General features: G+C 31.6%; 1 protein-coding gene across 1 annotated transcript in view; it reads right to left on the minus strand.

Annotated features, from left to right (window-relative positions):
• Positions 1–225: 225 nt before the first annotated feature.
• Positions 226–15,049, minus strand: part of LOC134727690 (sodium-dependent serotonin transporter-like) — a 36,819-nt gene continuing 21,995 nt past the window's right edge. The window contains exons 2-12 of the mRNA XM_063592073.1: positions 11,478–11,612; positions 10,656–10,983; positions 10,149–10,287; positions 9,524–9,658; positions 8,128–8,231; positions 6,792–6,916; positions 5,149–5,261; positions 3,320–3,448; positions 2,416–2,515; positions 1,846–1,946; positions 226–414 (exon numbers count right to left, since the gene is read on the minus strand). Of these exons, the coding sequence (XP_063448143.1) occupies positions 226–414; positions 1,846–1,946; positions 2,416–2,515; positions 3,320–3,448; positions 5,149–5,261; positions 6,792–6,916; positions 8,128–8,231; positions 9,524–9,658; positions 10,149–10,287; positions 10,656–10,983; positions 11,478–11,612 (1,598 nt within the window). The remainder of the gene's footprint in view (positions 415–1,845; positions 1,947–2,415; positions 2,516–3,319; positions 3,449–5,148; positions 5,262–6,791; positions 6,917–8,127; positions 8,232–9,523; positions 9,659–10,148; positions 10,288–10,655; positions 10,984–11,477; positions 11,613–15,049) is intronic.

Below are 15,049 nucleotides of genomic sequence, written 5' to 3' on the forward strand. Positions count from 1 at the left end.
TGGGGTAATTTATTTTACCTTGTATCGTATAGAAAAACACCAAGGGGTCCGATCATTTGATACAAAACCCAAAACCTTACCTTAGTTTATTCTTAAGGTAGTAGTTGAATTAAGTTTATCCTTAAGGTAGAAGTTGAATTCGATATTATTTAACATCGATCTTTGCCCATATATTGTTTTGTCTATGCATGGTTTACTCAACAACGAATGCAAATTAATCCCTTATCAAGATGCTATAAAACATACCTCTGCAGTACTTCCTGGAGTAACGAAGAACAAATAAATTGCGTAACCTGGTATACACAATAGTGAAGATGAAACGATAAACCATCCCAACGTGTGAGACCAGGTTGGAAAATCATACGTCCCATACTGGGGTGGCATAGGCTGAGCTAAGGACAAGATAAAAAGTGTCTGAAAAACAATAGATAAGTGATTGTATAGACTGATCATCAGACATGATTAACAGTATCTTAAAATAATAAATACTCTATATAGTTATCAAAAGTACCAGGATTATAATTTTTTACGCCAGACGCGCGTTTCGTCTACATAAGACTCATCAGTGACGCTCAGATCTATACCAGAAGAACAAACATGTATGTCAGATTAATTATCCTTTACTGTTTTTTCGAATGACAAAAGACCATTTTCATATAACCGACTTCGACCATATATTTTGTGGCGTTTGTTTTATTGCAGTTCAGTGTTTTACTATTGTTCCGTTTTCGGTTTTGGTTTATGACCCGGATTTGTTTTCGTTTTATCGATTTCTGACTATTAAAGGTTGCATTTCTGTAAATACTGACAATGCGATTTCCCATAGGAACTCCTTTTACGGCCAAAACTGTACCACTTTTTCTATGAAGTTTTGAAAAAAATCTTATCCTAGAATTGAAAGTTCATATGCGCCACAATTTTTTTCAAAGGTCAAAATATAGGGCTGTGCTGCATATTTTCAACGTTTATATGCCATGAACTTCTCAGAGTTTAAACTAACACTCATTTTCTTAACTACCCTTACCTCGAATGAAAGGTTACCACAATTTTCAATGTAAACAATATGCACATGTTTATTTACTGGTAACATTCCCAAGTTATGTCTCTGTGACACAGAACACAGATAGTATAACTGGGAACCAGTATGTAAATAAAATTAATTTCTATGAATATTCAAGATCTCCCCAAAAAGGCGTGTTTTGAGAAACAGTTGTATTTACAAAGTGCAACCTTCAACGTCATAGGTACATAACGCATAGAAATCATTTAATGCTTAAAAAAATTAGACCAATTTGTTGTTCCTTATAAAATGACAGATTAGCTTGTCAACTAACATTTATAATAATTCTGTAATTGATCAACGAAACTTCAGTCACTGATCAACGAAAATACTGTAATTGATCAACGAATACATTGTACTTGATCAATAAACATATTGTACTTGAAAGATGAAAATACTGTACTTGATCAAAACAAATACAAGCTAGTATTGATGAGTTGGATGTTTAAAACAATGTCTTAAACATACGATATTAGTTTGTTAGAAAATCATCGGTTCAGGCAAAACAACATATTCTATGACATTAGTTCTAAGTCAGTTGTTTCAATGATTTATCGTATTCGTCGTTTGCATCCTGATATCTGGTATCAGTACAGAAGTTTATTTTAAATAGGTTCAAGAAATCAATCATCTAAACGCTCTGGTGAAGCAAAAATAATAACAAAAAACGATAACAGTGGTTCTATTGAGAATGTTGTTTAAATGGCAATAACAACGTTTTGTTAAACGTTTCTTTAACGTTTAATGCAAATGCTTAATTTGTTTTTCATCTAAGCTATACTTACAAATAAAAACAACGGACTGATGGTCGTCCAACATATTCTCCAAAATATCCCTGGTCTAAATCCTAACATGGACTGAATGTCATTACTAAATCTTTCAACACCTGGAAAGATACAGTCTCAACAATTATTTATACTATTTATTCTTTATGTGAGGTTTAAAAAAAAATTTAACAAGAGAGCTTATAGTTTGTCATAAATTTTGATATCAACTTTGCTTTACACTTAAGGGGAGCACATATTATTCATATATAAACTATTTTGAAAAATATACTAAGTTATAACTAAAGTTACAAAATTATAAAATTGGTAATGTCTGTGTCATATAATCTCTTGTATAGAGTTATCTCATTAGTAACAAAACCACATTTCTTACTTCTATATTACATGAACACTTTCAGAACTTATTGGCCTGTGTATGAATTCATACGTCAGTACAAGATAAATAAAAGAATAATCACAAGACATCTTCTGACAATCTGTTGAGACATTATTCAAATATTATTTTCTGTTTAATTTTCAAAACTTATTCAATCTTTAATTAATATAAAAGAAAAACTATTTATGAAGTACCATAAATCCATGAGACAGCAACCGATTCAAGGAAAACAACAAATATAATTGATATCGGAGCTCCAAACGAATCCAACAACTGGACGACATATATTCCACCCTGTAAATACATCGTAATAAATATTTTATATTATACAATAACATCGTTATCTTTCACAGATTTGAATATATTAATTACTAAACAGACTATAACCTAGCACCCAAGTATATCGGACTATTTAAAAACGAAATATACCGTTTGATAATACATGATTTTATTTCATTTCCTGATTTTTATTGGGCCATTTCGCCACCTTTATATCTCTTATTTAATACCAGACTTGTTCTCGTGTAACCCAATCATCAATTTTCTTCGAAGTGTAATATGGAATGCTGTTGTATGTTTCTACTGGAGTTATACTTTAATATTTTCTCGGAATCTTGTATCATTTTTGCCTCTCCTTGTTAACGATTTTTTAACCTTAAAAAGTATCGTCTGTTCTGTTTAACAGTGGTCTTTTGGTTTTGATGCTTTTGCTATTTTCATCGTTTGAACATACAACACACATGTGCTGTTTTAGATTGTTCATAGCACATGTTCTAACCTACAGCTGACAGACTTGCTTTCTACCTTTGCAAACGATTTTTCTAATATATTTTAATTTTTCGCATGAGGTATAGTATATTTTTACTCAGTGTTGGAGATTTTATATGGCATGTGTTAATAAGAATGAATTGAGATATGTGTATCATTTCAAAGAAATCGAAATCTCAAATAAACACTTCCGGAACTTCTTTGCTTGCATATGAATTCATACGCCATAAAACGTGTTTTTGTTGCATTTCTATCTGTTCATTTGCCATAACACTAACCGTTGAAATTAGGATGCAGAATTGTTATGATTTATTCTAACTTTGTACTTACATATGTAATGGTAGGAAGAGAACCTAAAAAGCAATAACACATAAGACCAAGAACGAACAGTTTTCTATGTTTCCGTAAATGTGGCCACTCATCTAGTATACCTGTAGTTATGGCTTCTAATCCTCCAAACTGAAATGATAAATTAATATCTGAGTAATTTTTACAAAATTTGCTTCTACCTTCTTAGTTGAAGCAATAAATAGAGAACCCGTTTCAAAATTTGTTTCTACCTTCTTAGTTAAAGCAATAAATAGAGAACCCATTTCAAAATTGGACCGCATGGGCGCTTCAATCACACGGACAGACATTAACGTTAAAAGTTTTAAGAAAAAAATATATTTATATTTGTACATAATATGTCTGTTTGTTCTGTTCACACATCTTTGTCAATATAATAGATTTGTTTGTATGCAGCTGTCATACAAGTGAGATGTTTAGCTAGCTATAAAACCAGGTTTAATCCAATATTTTCTATATTAGAAAATATCTGTATCCAGTAAGGAATACGACAATTGTTGTCCATTCGTTTGATGTTTTGATGCTTGTTGGGGGATTTTCCGTTTTCTTTTAGCTACAAGAAGTCTACAAGATTGATAGATATTTTTCAAATCACTATATATGATCTATAAGTGTAAATTGTGTCGATGTAAAGTAAAGAAACAATTCAATTGATAAAATGTAACAGATTTGAGGCCAATTACTAATTAAAAGTATAATATTCTCTCATTCATACAGCCAGAGGCTAAGGCTGTGTTTTGTTGGAAACATGTTGCATTTATATATGCGCATATTAAATCTCATATTTATAGAATGAAACTAGTGACATAAACTTTTTTTGTCGATGTATAATAGTAGTTGCTAAAATATTTGCAGTTACAAGTTTTAAAGCTATATAAAGAAGGATAACTCCAACCATATTTTAGCATATTGAAAATGATTTTATTAACAAAAGTTTTCGTAAGATTGCGATTTAAGATGATACTAATGATAGATTACGCGATTTGAATTAACAGCTAGGTGATGACAGTGTATTCAAACAACCTAGCGGAAAATATAATTATTCATTTCTGTTGTAATTTTTAAAAGCGGACAATTTATTTGTCATCCCGAATCAGATTTAGTTTTTAATTTCAAGCAATCTTCATGGTCGTATTTGCAAAACTAAAAGCACCTGTATAGTGACACTTTTTCAATATTTTACTACGTCGGTGCATTCATAAAACAAAATGCCTTTGCACGTGCAGAAAATAATCATGTGTTCAATCAAAATAAACGTTCTATTCAGCTGTCACTTTTAAACACATATGTTGATTTAACATATATGGACAAGTGTCAAGCTGACTTAAAATGTACTGTTTAGGAGAACTGATATTTTAAGTTAAAATGTATATCAAATAACCGCAAATCTAAGATTGGATATGTTCTCCATTTATTCATTTTTAAATATGTCTTGGTGAAATGTAAGTTATACAAGGTAAGCAAAAACATTCGGTGTGTGCTTGTACCAAGACTGCAGGAACCAGAAATACAGTGGATGTTGTTTGTTGCTGTATTTAATAGTTTGTTCATTCTTTAATTTATACATAAATCATGCTGTTAATATATCTCGTTTGACTGCTCCTACATGTTATAGCTGACTATGCGCTGTGAGTGTAGTTCATTGTTTATGCCAGAAACCAACAATGTAACAAAAACATGATTTATATGAAAATAATTTGCTCTGTTACAACAAATTATTATTATTTAAATGAAAAGTTAATCCGATCCTTTGCGCAATTGTTTTTAAATTTCCATTATTTTTGTTGTTTTGTTTTGCTTTTGCGACTTACTGTTGTATCTAACCCAAGTGTTATCAGCATAAAAAAGAATAAGATTGCCCAGAAGGAGGATAACTCTAATGATGACAGAGCCTCTGGATAAACAATAAATATCAATCCTACATCTAAAATAAATTCAATTAATATAATTATTATACTACGTAATTGCTTGACTGCACTCTTTTTCTACCTGTTTTAAGAAGCAGCTTTGCATACATCAGAATAAATATTTGCAAGTTTTTGGCGTTATTATAACGATCACACAGCGCAGTTGCCTATACATGTATCCTCTGAATGAATATAATATTTAACATATACATACATAAACCATTATGATGTGTATTATTCAAACACATAATCATACTCAACATGTTTGAAAATTTTGCCCTTGAACGTTTAACAACCACCAATCAATCAACCAATCAATCAATCAATCAATCAAACAGATAACGATCCGTAACATAACTCGTTAAATAACAATCATTTGCAACAAACTCAACATTGGTAAATTTCGAAAATCACAAAAATAATTAAATGAGAATGGAAATGGGGAATCATTCATAGAGACAATAATCTGAACAAAATGTAAAAAAAACAAGATGAAGTCCACGAAAATGCCTTCAACGTGAACATATCGGACCCGGAGCCGGCCCGTAAACAAAAATGTGTACTAGTTAGGTGAAAATGACCGTCTTACTAAATTCCTAAACATATAAATGAACTCAAATTAAAAAAAAATTAAAAAAACACTGCATAAATTAATCCTCTATTTATTAAGCACCAAATGCTCAAATATGAGAACAAAAGGGGAAAGGCTGTGGATTTTCTATACAAATCTTGGATTTATTTACCACATAATCACATTTAGCAATTAGCGCAACGAAACACTAAAAAACAAAGCTTTGCACAAAGTACTCAGAGTAAATTTTCAGGTGAAAATACGGCCTTCTAGCCAAAGGGTCCACATGAACCTGAACCAATAACTACATTAATAAAATTGTTTTAATAACATAAATGCTAGCACTGCATGCAATAATCCTATATCATGAAAGTACAAGGATAGAGGCTGTTGATTTTCTATAACATTTTCATATGTTTAGCATTGAATCAACAAAGGGTACATAATCCTTAACTTCATTGGAACCCTGGCGAATTTTTTTTTCTCATTGGCAAACATAAAAATTGATTTTTTTTATAATAAAGGCAGTATAAGAAGAGTCAAACGCTGGTCCTGCATTCAACATTTAATGTACTTTTTTTTCAAATACGGAGATGACTATCCCAAATACAAAATATGCGTGTTAAATTTGGTCGTACAGTGTATCTAATATTCTATGGCCGAGTTCATTTGAAACTCTACAATCAACTTTAGAGTTAATAGATTATCACGTGAACGCACCAGAGTTGATATTCGGGACAACTCTAAGTAACTCTAGGGTAAGGCACTGACCAAGCATAAAAAATAAAATATTATCATTGGTTTGACGTCATTCAAGAGTTTCTCGAGTTTAACCCTGGCCCGATGGGGTTGGAACGAGGGTACGCGGGGTTACCTCGAGTGGTTCAAGTAAAAATCGAATTGTTGAAACCCGAGTAAGTAAAGTTAACTCGAGAGTTTCAAGTGAACTCGGCCAATGTTGTCCTTCATACATTACCATCTCGTGCCACGTTATCCACTGTTTTCCCAGACATATGTGACATATGACCAAGTACCGAAAATACAACAAACCCTGCCAGGAAACTTGTAATACAATTAATAGTACTGGTCAGTAATGCATCTCTGAAAACAAAATTAAAAAAATAGTGACTTTACATAGCAAAAAACTTGATATATTTTTCCAAGCAAACAACAATAGAATAATTCTGGTATAATCATGCATACAATATGATATAGGATGGCTGTTTAACGTCAAAGAGGCATTTTTAGCGTTTGCATAGTTATTCAACGATTATGTTAACTTTACAAACGTATGTTTGAAATTAATGATCAAAACATGTACGCACTTAGCCGTTTGCATCGTTGTATTTGACAAAAATGCGGCCCATGATTTTAAAATGCGTACGTCGGATGCTTGTTTCAATACAAAAGTTTCATCGGTGATGATCGAGTGCAATTCCAACCAAGTAATGCAAACATTTCACTGTGAAACTTTTATACTCTCCTTAGATTTAACTATTTCGTTAGATTAAAACATATTGTAATGGGATATCTTGAGTAAATTTCTTTCAAACAAATGTTGTGTTATAAAATTGAGAATGAAAATGGGGATGTGTCAAAGAGACAACAACCCGACCAGAAAAAAAAACAACAGCAGAAGGTCATAAACATTACAAAAGTAGAAAAAAAATGCCTTGTTTAATAAGTGTTTATTGACCATGTTTGGACTGTCGAAAATGCATGCACATGTTGTTTGATTGTTTGTAATCAAACTTAAAACGCGTGCAAATAGCTTATGTAGAAGATGTTTCAGACACACAGGACATCATTCATCTATTCATGTATAGTGTGATTACCAGTTCATCGTCTTCATCAGATAAATGTTTGAATAGTGAATAGTAAGAAAGAAATGCACATTTTTTTTATTTGTCAGTTTGCCTTCTTAATTACTTCTACCTGACATCTACTTTTATTTATTTATGAGGAGGACACTGATTTTTGTGTAATGCCAATTTCAACACAATTGTTTATTTCATGATGGTAACTTTTTTTTCTGGTGGAGGAAACCGTGCGCGATGGAAATGTCCGGAGAGACCAACCGACCTGTATTGTATACGGCATTCTTTGTAAATGTAAATTTGAGTCGAGACACCTGCTCACGTGGGAATAGATCTTCGAACACACAACTTCAGAGTGGATTAGCTAGTGATCAGTATTTGCAGTATTTTGACTGCTTAGATCACAAGGCCACCGATAACCCCTTCCCCTCCTCCTTTCTCTCATTAGGAGCAGAAAATCATAACCTCATAAAACAATGGGTCTTCTTTAATTACCTGTAACAGTTATTGTCTAACTTGTTGTAACTTGATAACGCTAAAAGGACTCCAAAACCTGGACCTAACGAAAAGAAAATTTGAGCTGCCGCAGCAATCCATATCTGTAATTAGAATTTAAGATATTTGTCGAATGGTCGGTGGTTGGTAACTTAAGATTATAATAAATGTCATTAACTAAAAACAATCGTTACTCAACAATACGATTTAGTTCTTCAAAACTAAATGTCATATAAATCCAGTTGAAATATAGATAAAGTTATATACTTCTTTGTAATGTGTAGCTTTTTTTAAAGATGGATACACGAAGACAATTACATTCATAACTTGTAAAAGAAAGACTGTTCCATAACAAAAACAATTAAGACAGAGAAATTTCCAAAACGAAACACCGAAACATGAAAGACTTAGCTGATTCTTAGTTGTTTCTCTTGCAACATGTCTATTGAAGATATTTCTTTGTCGAAGGGTGTGATTCGTTTCTAAGAGATATGTAGTTAAAAAACAAACTTACACTGTTCTCATGAGTTTCAAAAAAAGATCTGTTTACTATTTGTGAGTTGCTTTTACGTTCAAAAGTAAGAATGGTAATAAAGAATGTGTAAAAAGAGTCAACAACCCGACCAAAGGACAGAAAACAACCGAATGCCATCAAAAGGTCTTAGACACAGCGGGAGAATCAAACACCCAAAGTCCGGCATCATCTGGCCCCAAACAAAATGCGTATACTAGTTCAGTGAAAATGGAAGTGACGTGACCGAAAAAACGTACATTCACAGAATAGATAAAATGTTTCTTACATAATTATGTAGAAAAGAATTTTATGTATAAAAGATTCCAAAATTGATGCGCCTAAAAATTGTAAATTTATTCATATTATATGATTGTGTCTTTTTGCGGTTAAGACTTTGATCGTAAGGTTTGGCTATGTATATATATATACTTATGCCTGAGTGCACTTATTGGAATATTATACTATTGATTCAGAAAATACTGCGTTCATTTATTATTGCGATTTTTAAAGAACGAAACAAAGATGCAAAATTAATTATTGCGATTGCAGTACATCGCATACATATAGATGTTTTGCTACGTCCATTTTCATTGAAATAGTACACATTTTGATTAGAGGCCAGCTAAAGCCGGCTTATGGGTGCTGAATTTTCTTGCTATGTTGAAGACCCCTTGGTTGCCTTCTGCTATTTCCTGATCTTTGAACTTGCTTGGGTAGTTGTCTATTTGAAATATTCCCCATTTCCATTCTAATTTTGTCAGATGACAGTTCTTGTTCTTGCAGCACTGACTGAGTCGCATTATTCGCATTAATAGAAACCTAGCAAGAATGTATATATTTAAAAAAAAATGTATGTAAACTTACGACGAATGGTATACTTACTTCAGTTTCAAGCAGTTTATTCCATTTTGGAGTAAGATAATACATAATGCCTTTCCACGATCCTGACAACATACAACCTCTCACTAACAAAATAATCAGTACTGCATATGGCATGGTTGCTGTTATCCACACTGCCTGTTAAGTCAAAGAAATATCATTAATATTACAAGTACATAATAGTCTTTACCATCCATAATAACGCTTTTTTCAATTAGTTTTGTTCTTAATTATATTATAGCAACTGAAAATCAGAAGTTAACTTCAGAGAAACCATTTCACTGTAAGTTTTTCAACGCTGTCAATCTAATCAATCAAACTAATTTGTTTCCAAATTTATTACCATAAGGTTTTTGGAAAATCTGGAAAATCTGCTAGATCATAACAATTATTCCTGTTCATCAAAATGGCTACCAGAATATTTCCGTAAAAAAATGATGCCCCCTTTTTTCTGTTGTCGTTCCCTTATTTGTCTTGGAAGGTTCATCAGTTTCTGCTCCTCAGTCACATCCAGTAACTCATATTTGGTGATCATGTATTCGAATATCTTACGCTTGCAATAACTGTCATTTTTTTTCTTTTACTTAATTTATGTTTTTTTCTACATCTTGTGTGATTCAAAATTTACCTTTCCAGAACTTTTGACCCCTCTCCACATTGCAAAGTAAACTATAATAAAAACTCCAAACAGACATAAAGCTAATATCCAGTTAACACCTCCTACATCGTCAAGGGCATCAGCATAATTCAACCCAAGTACTTGATATCTACAATGAAAGGAGGGTGCAGACTCATTAAAACATGTCCATGTGCTTAAATCTATACAATGATTAAAATGTATATTGATAATAAATAAAAATTATTACATTATGGCCAGTTATTGTTTTTTATATTATTTGCCTCATTTGCAAACATGTATCTTATTGAAAGAGTGTCGTGTTGAATCTTTTAAATAGACTTTTTTCAAATTTCAATAAATAAGTTTCTTGGTGACTCTTAGTCATGGCCTAAAGGAACACCAGCCAGTGAAAACTATATTAAAATCAGTGTTTCTAAATAATCACTTTTAAATTACCCGGTCCCTAAATCAAACAAATCTAGTAAAATTTGACAAATGAAACTTTATACATCTTACTCAAAGAATTCTTCTGTTGCCGTCTTTGTGTCTATAGTGAAATTGGTACCGTTTGCAATAGTCAGATTTAATGGATTCAATGTAACAGAATTATTCGCATTGTTTTTTAAACTGATGTTTAGCAAATGTTTTGAGTCAATAGTATTTTGAACTGCACTACGTCCTTCATATACCACACATTTGTCGATACTATTCCACGAATTATTACAAGATTTCCATGGCACATCAGATGCCATTGCTGAGAAAAAGTAGAAAACTGCCCATGCAATTATAGTGTTGTAATACCACGAAACATAGGTTGCAATTACAACTATTGCTAATCCAATTCCTGAATAAAAGACAACACAAGAATAAAACATTATTCATACAGAAGAATTATTCATGTAAATATAGATATATTATTTTATCTATTAAATATCAAAACTTATGCGCTTATAATGTTGCATATTAAGGAGGAAATTACTTGCTATTAACTGTTAAAGTTAATTATAGCAAGATTGTTTAAATGTTCTCATGAAATGTAACAGTACCGGTATGAGTTATGACTGACAAACAGACATCTAGTCACGAGATTTTGTATAGTATGTTGGCATGAAAAGCATATAGTTATCAAAAGTACCAGGATTATAACTGTTAAAGATAATTGTATCGGTTGCTTTCAAGATTTTGTCAATTTTCTATGAGATATCTATTCTTTATAGTACATGCTATATTTTTTTATGCAGATTAAATTTAAAAAAAAAAGTAAATTAAAGACGATTTGTGATCGTGATTTCTGTAATCAATATAAACACTACGTTTCTGCATTTAAGTGTTACATACCCTTTAAAGCGGGACATATTCTCTTCCAGACCGTCAAACATCCACATCTCTGGAACTGTCCTAATGCAAGTTCCATATAGAACAGCGGCAATCCTCCAAATACTAACATTATAAAATATGGTATCAAGAAAGCACCTATAAAGATAAAAAAAAACGTATGTTGTAAAACAAAAAGGGGGGAAATATCACAAAATAATTATACATGTAATACTAATTGCGAATGGCCTCTGTATTGATATGAACAACCATTGATAAAATCATTATTAAAAATCAACTGTTTTCGAAATACTTAGGATTTTCAAACCTGTGAATGGATTACCTTTATTCGGCTGCATTTTGCAAACTCAAACGAAATGTTGGGTCCTCAATGCTCTGCAACTTCGAATTCGTACTTTATTCGGCCTTTTTTTGTTATTCAAAACTAACTGAACTAAGAAAAAATTTCTAATCCTGATAGCTACGACGGATTAACTTAGAAATGTTTAATGTTCAATTTTAAAAATAAAAACTTATTTTGTTTTTCACTTTAACTTGGAGTTATTTTTTGCTGCTTGCACATACGTGTTCGTGTGTATTTTGCAATTAAGTGTTTATCACAAAACCCCATGGTATGTGTATCAAATTAAGCATTTATGTGTTTATCAAGTACAAAAGTAACTAACCACTAAAGTATACATTGGTGAAAACAGAACATTCAGAGACAAAGAAACCAAAATTCATTATCTAGGGCAAAGTAGAGAAGTTAGCACTTGTCATCTTAGTAGATGCATACTAGTATACAAAAGGACCAAATCGGAATGACGTCATCAGAATGGTTTCTGATCAGTCAGATGACCTTAATCAACAATTTCGCCTTGTTCTTTGATCATGGTATTTTTTTTTATTTATAAGCAAGTCTAGTTTCTGTAAAGAATTTTGCCTAATAATCGATTGATGTTTCAAGATTTTTATTTTGATATATCGTGACAATTTATTATCATGTCTATGAATTCATATCAAAGTATAGAAAATATGATTAAATGCATATTTCTATAGGAATATAAAGTTCACATTTGCATGTTTTATCCTTATGTAATCCTGCCTATTTACATTTATAAGCCATGTGTCATGAAACATTATTCTTGCTTTATAAGTTTTCGATATCTACGACATTGTTGTTTGAGATCAATTATTGATTATCTCATAATTGTCTTTTCCCCGGAATCATATATCTTCATCAAATCGATATAAGAAGATGTGATACAAAAAGTATGAGTGCCAGTGAGACAACTGACCATCCAAGTCACATTTACAATCACAAAGTATGGTCTCCAATACGGATCCTTAGCTCACACTGTACAGTAAGAGCTATAAAGGGCCCCAAAAATGTAAAACTATTCAAACAGGAAAACAAACGGATTAATCTATATTAAAACGAGAAACGAGAAACATTTTTGAACCACATAAGCAAAGTAAGGTCAACTACTGTGCCTTATGAAATACTTTTAGTGATCAGTTAAGCCCCAATCACCACAGATCGTACGTTTTTTTGTCGCGGAAGATCTATAAAATAGTTGTCGTGGCACTGTCGTGCAAAATGTCAAAAAAATATTTCGATTGGTCACATCAGCTACAACATGTCTACGATGGGTACATGACAGAAAAAAAAAGCGTAATTGTATTGTCGCGGATCGGTAAGACACTTTCACGACAGCCACAAGACAGTGACACGACAAAAAAACGTAGAGCAAAAAAGGTGCATGTCCAATTGTCGTCCCACGACACACGACACACGACAGCACTACGGTATAATTCCATGTCGTAGCGCTGCAAAGATGCGTAGTGGTTTTGTTGTGATTAGGGCTTACTCAACAAATCTGAACATGCCAAATTTTTTACACATAAAAGGATATTTATAATAAACGCTCGAATGCAAAATATACATGTGAGGACAGGATAAAATAGATCCCATATTTCACATTTGTACGCCACACGCGCGTTTTGTCGATTGTTCATCATATGATGTCAATGAAATCACTGATATATAATTCTTTGTATCTATCCGCTCTCATTATATTTTTTTTAAATTTTTTTAACTACTCTCTCTTGTATAAGTCTAAATAAAACATATGTTAACGCTAACGTTTCATACGGACATTCGAAATACTATATCTTGTCAGGGGAGTCTAAAGCAAAGTACTTGCAAATTTGTTAATATCGAAGATAAACCTTTATCATATGCATGAAAGGTAAAATACTCTGCATACACTTGTAGAACCATGAGTGTATGGTATACATTACATTGACTGCAAATAGTACATTTGTTTCTCAAACTATAAGTCATTTGCGGTTTGAGTTTTTGAGGTTTTAATTAGTTATTTTGCTAAATGATATAATAAGGGGAAACCATTTTGAAAACAATAGAATTATATTCAATAAATTATTTTTTAAATGGAAAATGTTTCGTTTTGTTGTTTTAGAAGAAACATTATACTTTCGATAAAAAAAAACCGTAGCACTGTGATATTATCATTGTAGCACTTTACTTTTCTTTCTATTCAAATTCAATATCTTATTGTCATTTTGATCTGTGAAACAATCAGAATATCCCATTCTATTTTGAAATGATATAAAAAATACAAACAGGTTGTGGAATCACATTGAAATTATTAGTTTGTCTGAAAATTGAAAAAAAAACAGCCAATGAAAGAAACAGTGCAATAATCTTTTAAGTGTATGAATAACACATCTCTTATCAATCAAAAACATTATTTTCGGTCTTGAATGCGCTCGAGTTTAGAATAAAAATTATATTTGCAAATCTCGTTGAGTTAGTATTACATGTATATATTTTTTTTGATAGATCTAAATCGAATTAAAAATGAACAATTCAGTAGCTTCCGGAAAATGATCTCAATATTTGTTTGAACTGTATGGGGATGGTTTTTTTTGTAACAAAATAAAACTAGTACAAAACATTTTCCCTTATTAAGGAAATACAACCATCATCCTAGCTGCGAAACCGTAGCACTTATGATCCTTATGATATTGGTTTGACAGAATTATTTGAAGAACTTGGCTCGTTGATCTTATGACCCATTTGATTTGATTTTTGATTTTTTTTTGGTGGGGGGGAGGTGGTGAATCAGAAATCTGTTGTCTGCAATCACTTAAAATGACATAATAGCTCCGAATTTGGAGGTACCACCGCCCATGCTTTATAAAATAAAAAATAATTATGGAATTATACGTGTAAAATCATGATGTATAATTTGAGGTTAGCTTATGTTTAACAGTTATTCTTCTAATGAAGTAAATGTCATAAACATATAGTTATTTCTAATGTGTAAATGTAAAAAACAGATAAATTTCAAGATAAATAATGTTTGCACCTGTGTTTATACTAATGAATTTTAACATCGAAATTAATGTCAAGTTACATTAAAAATGCAAATTGTTTAAAATTTTACTTTTTATTTATATTTTGTTTATTTGTTCTTGTTTGAAGGCTACTGACGTTTTTTGTGATTATGTGATTTTATGGTAATTGACCAAATAAGGGAAACAAGCTAAGAAAAAAGTTAATCTTAAAG

This window comes from Mytilus trossulus, chromosome 8 (genome assembly GCF_036588685.1).
Source record: "Mytilus trossulus isolate FHL-02 chromosome 8, PNRI_Mtr1.1.1.hap1, whole genome shotgun sequence".
Taxonomy (NCBI): domain Eukaryota; kingdom Metazoa; phylum Mollusca; class Bivalvia; order Mytilida; family Mytilidae; genus Mytilus; species Mytilus trossulus.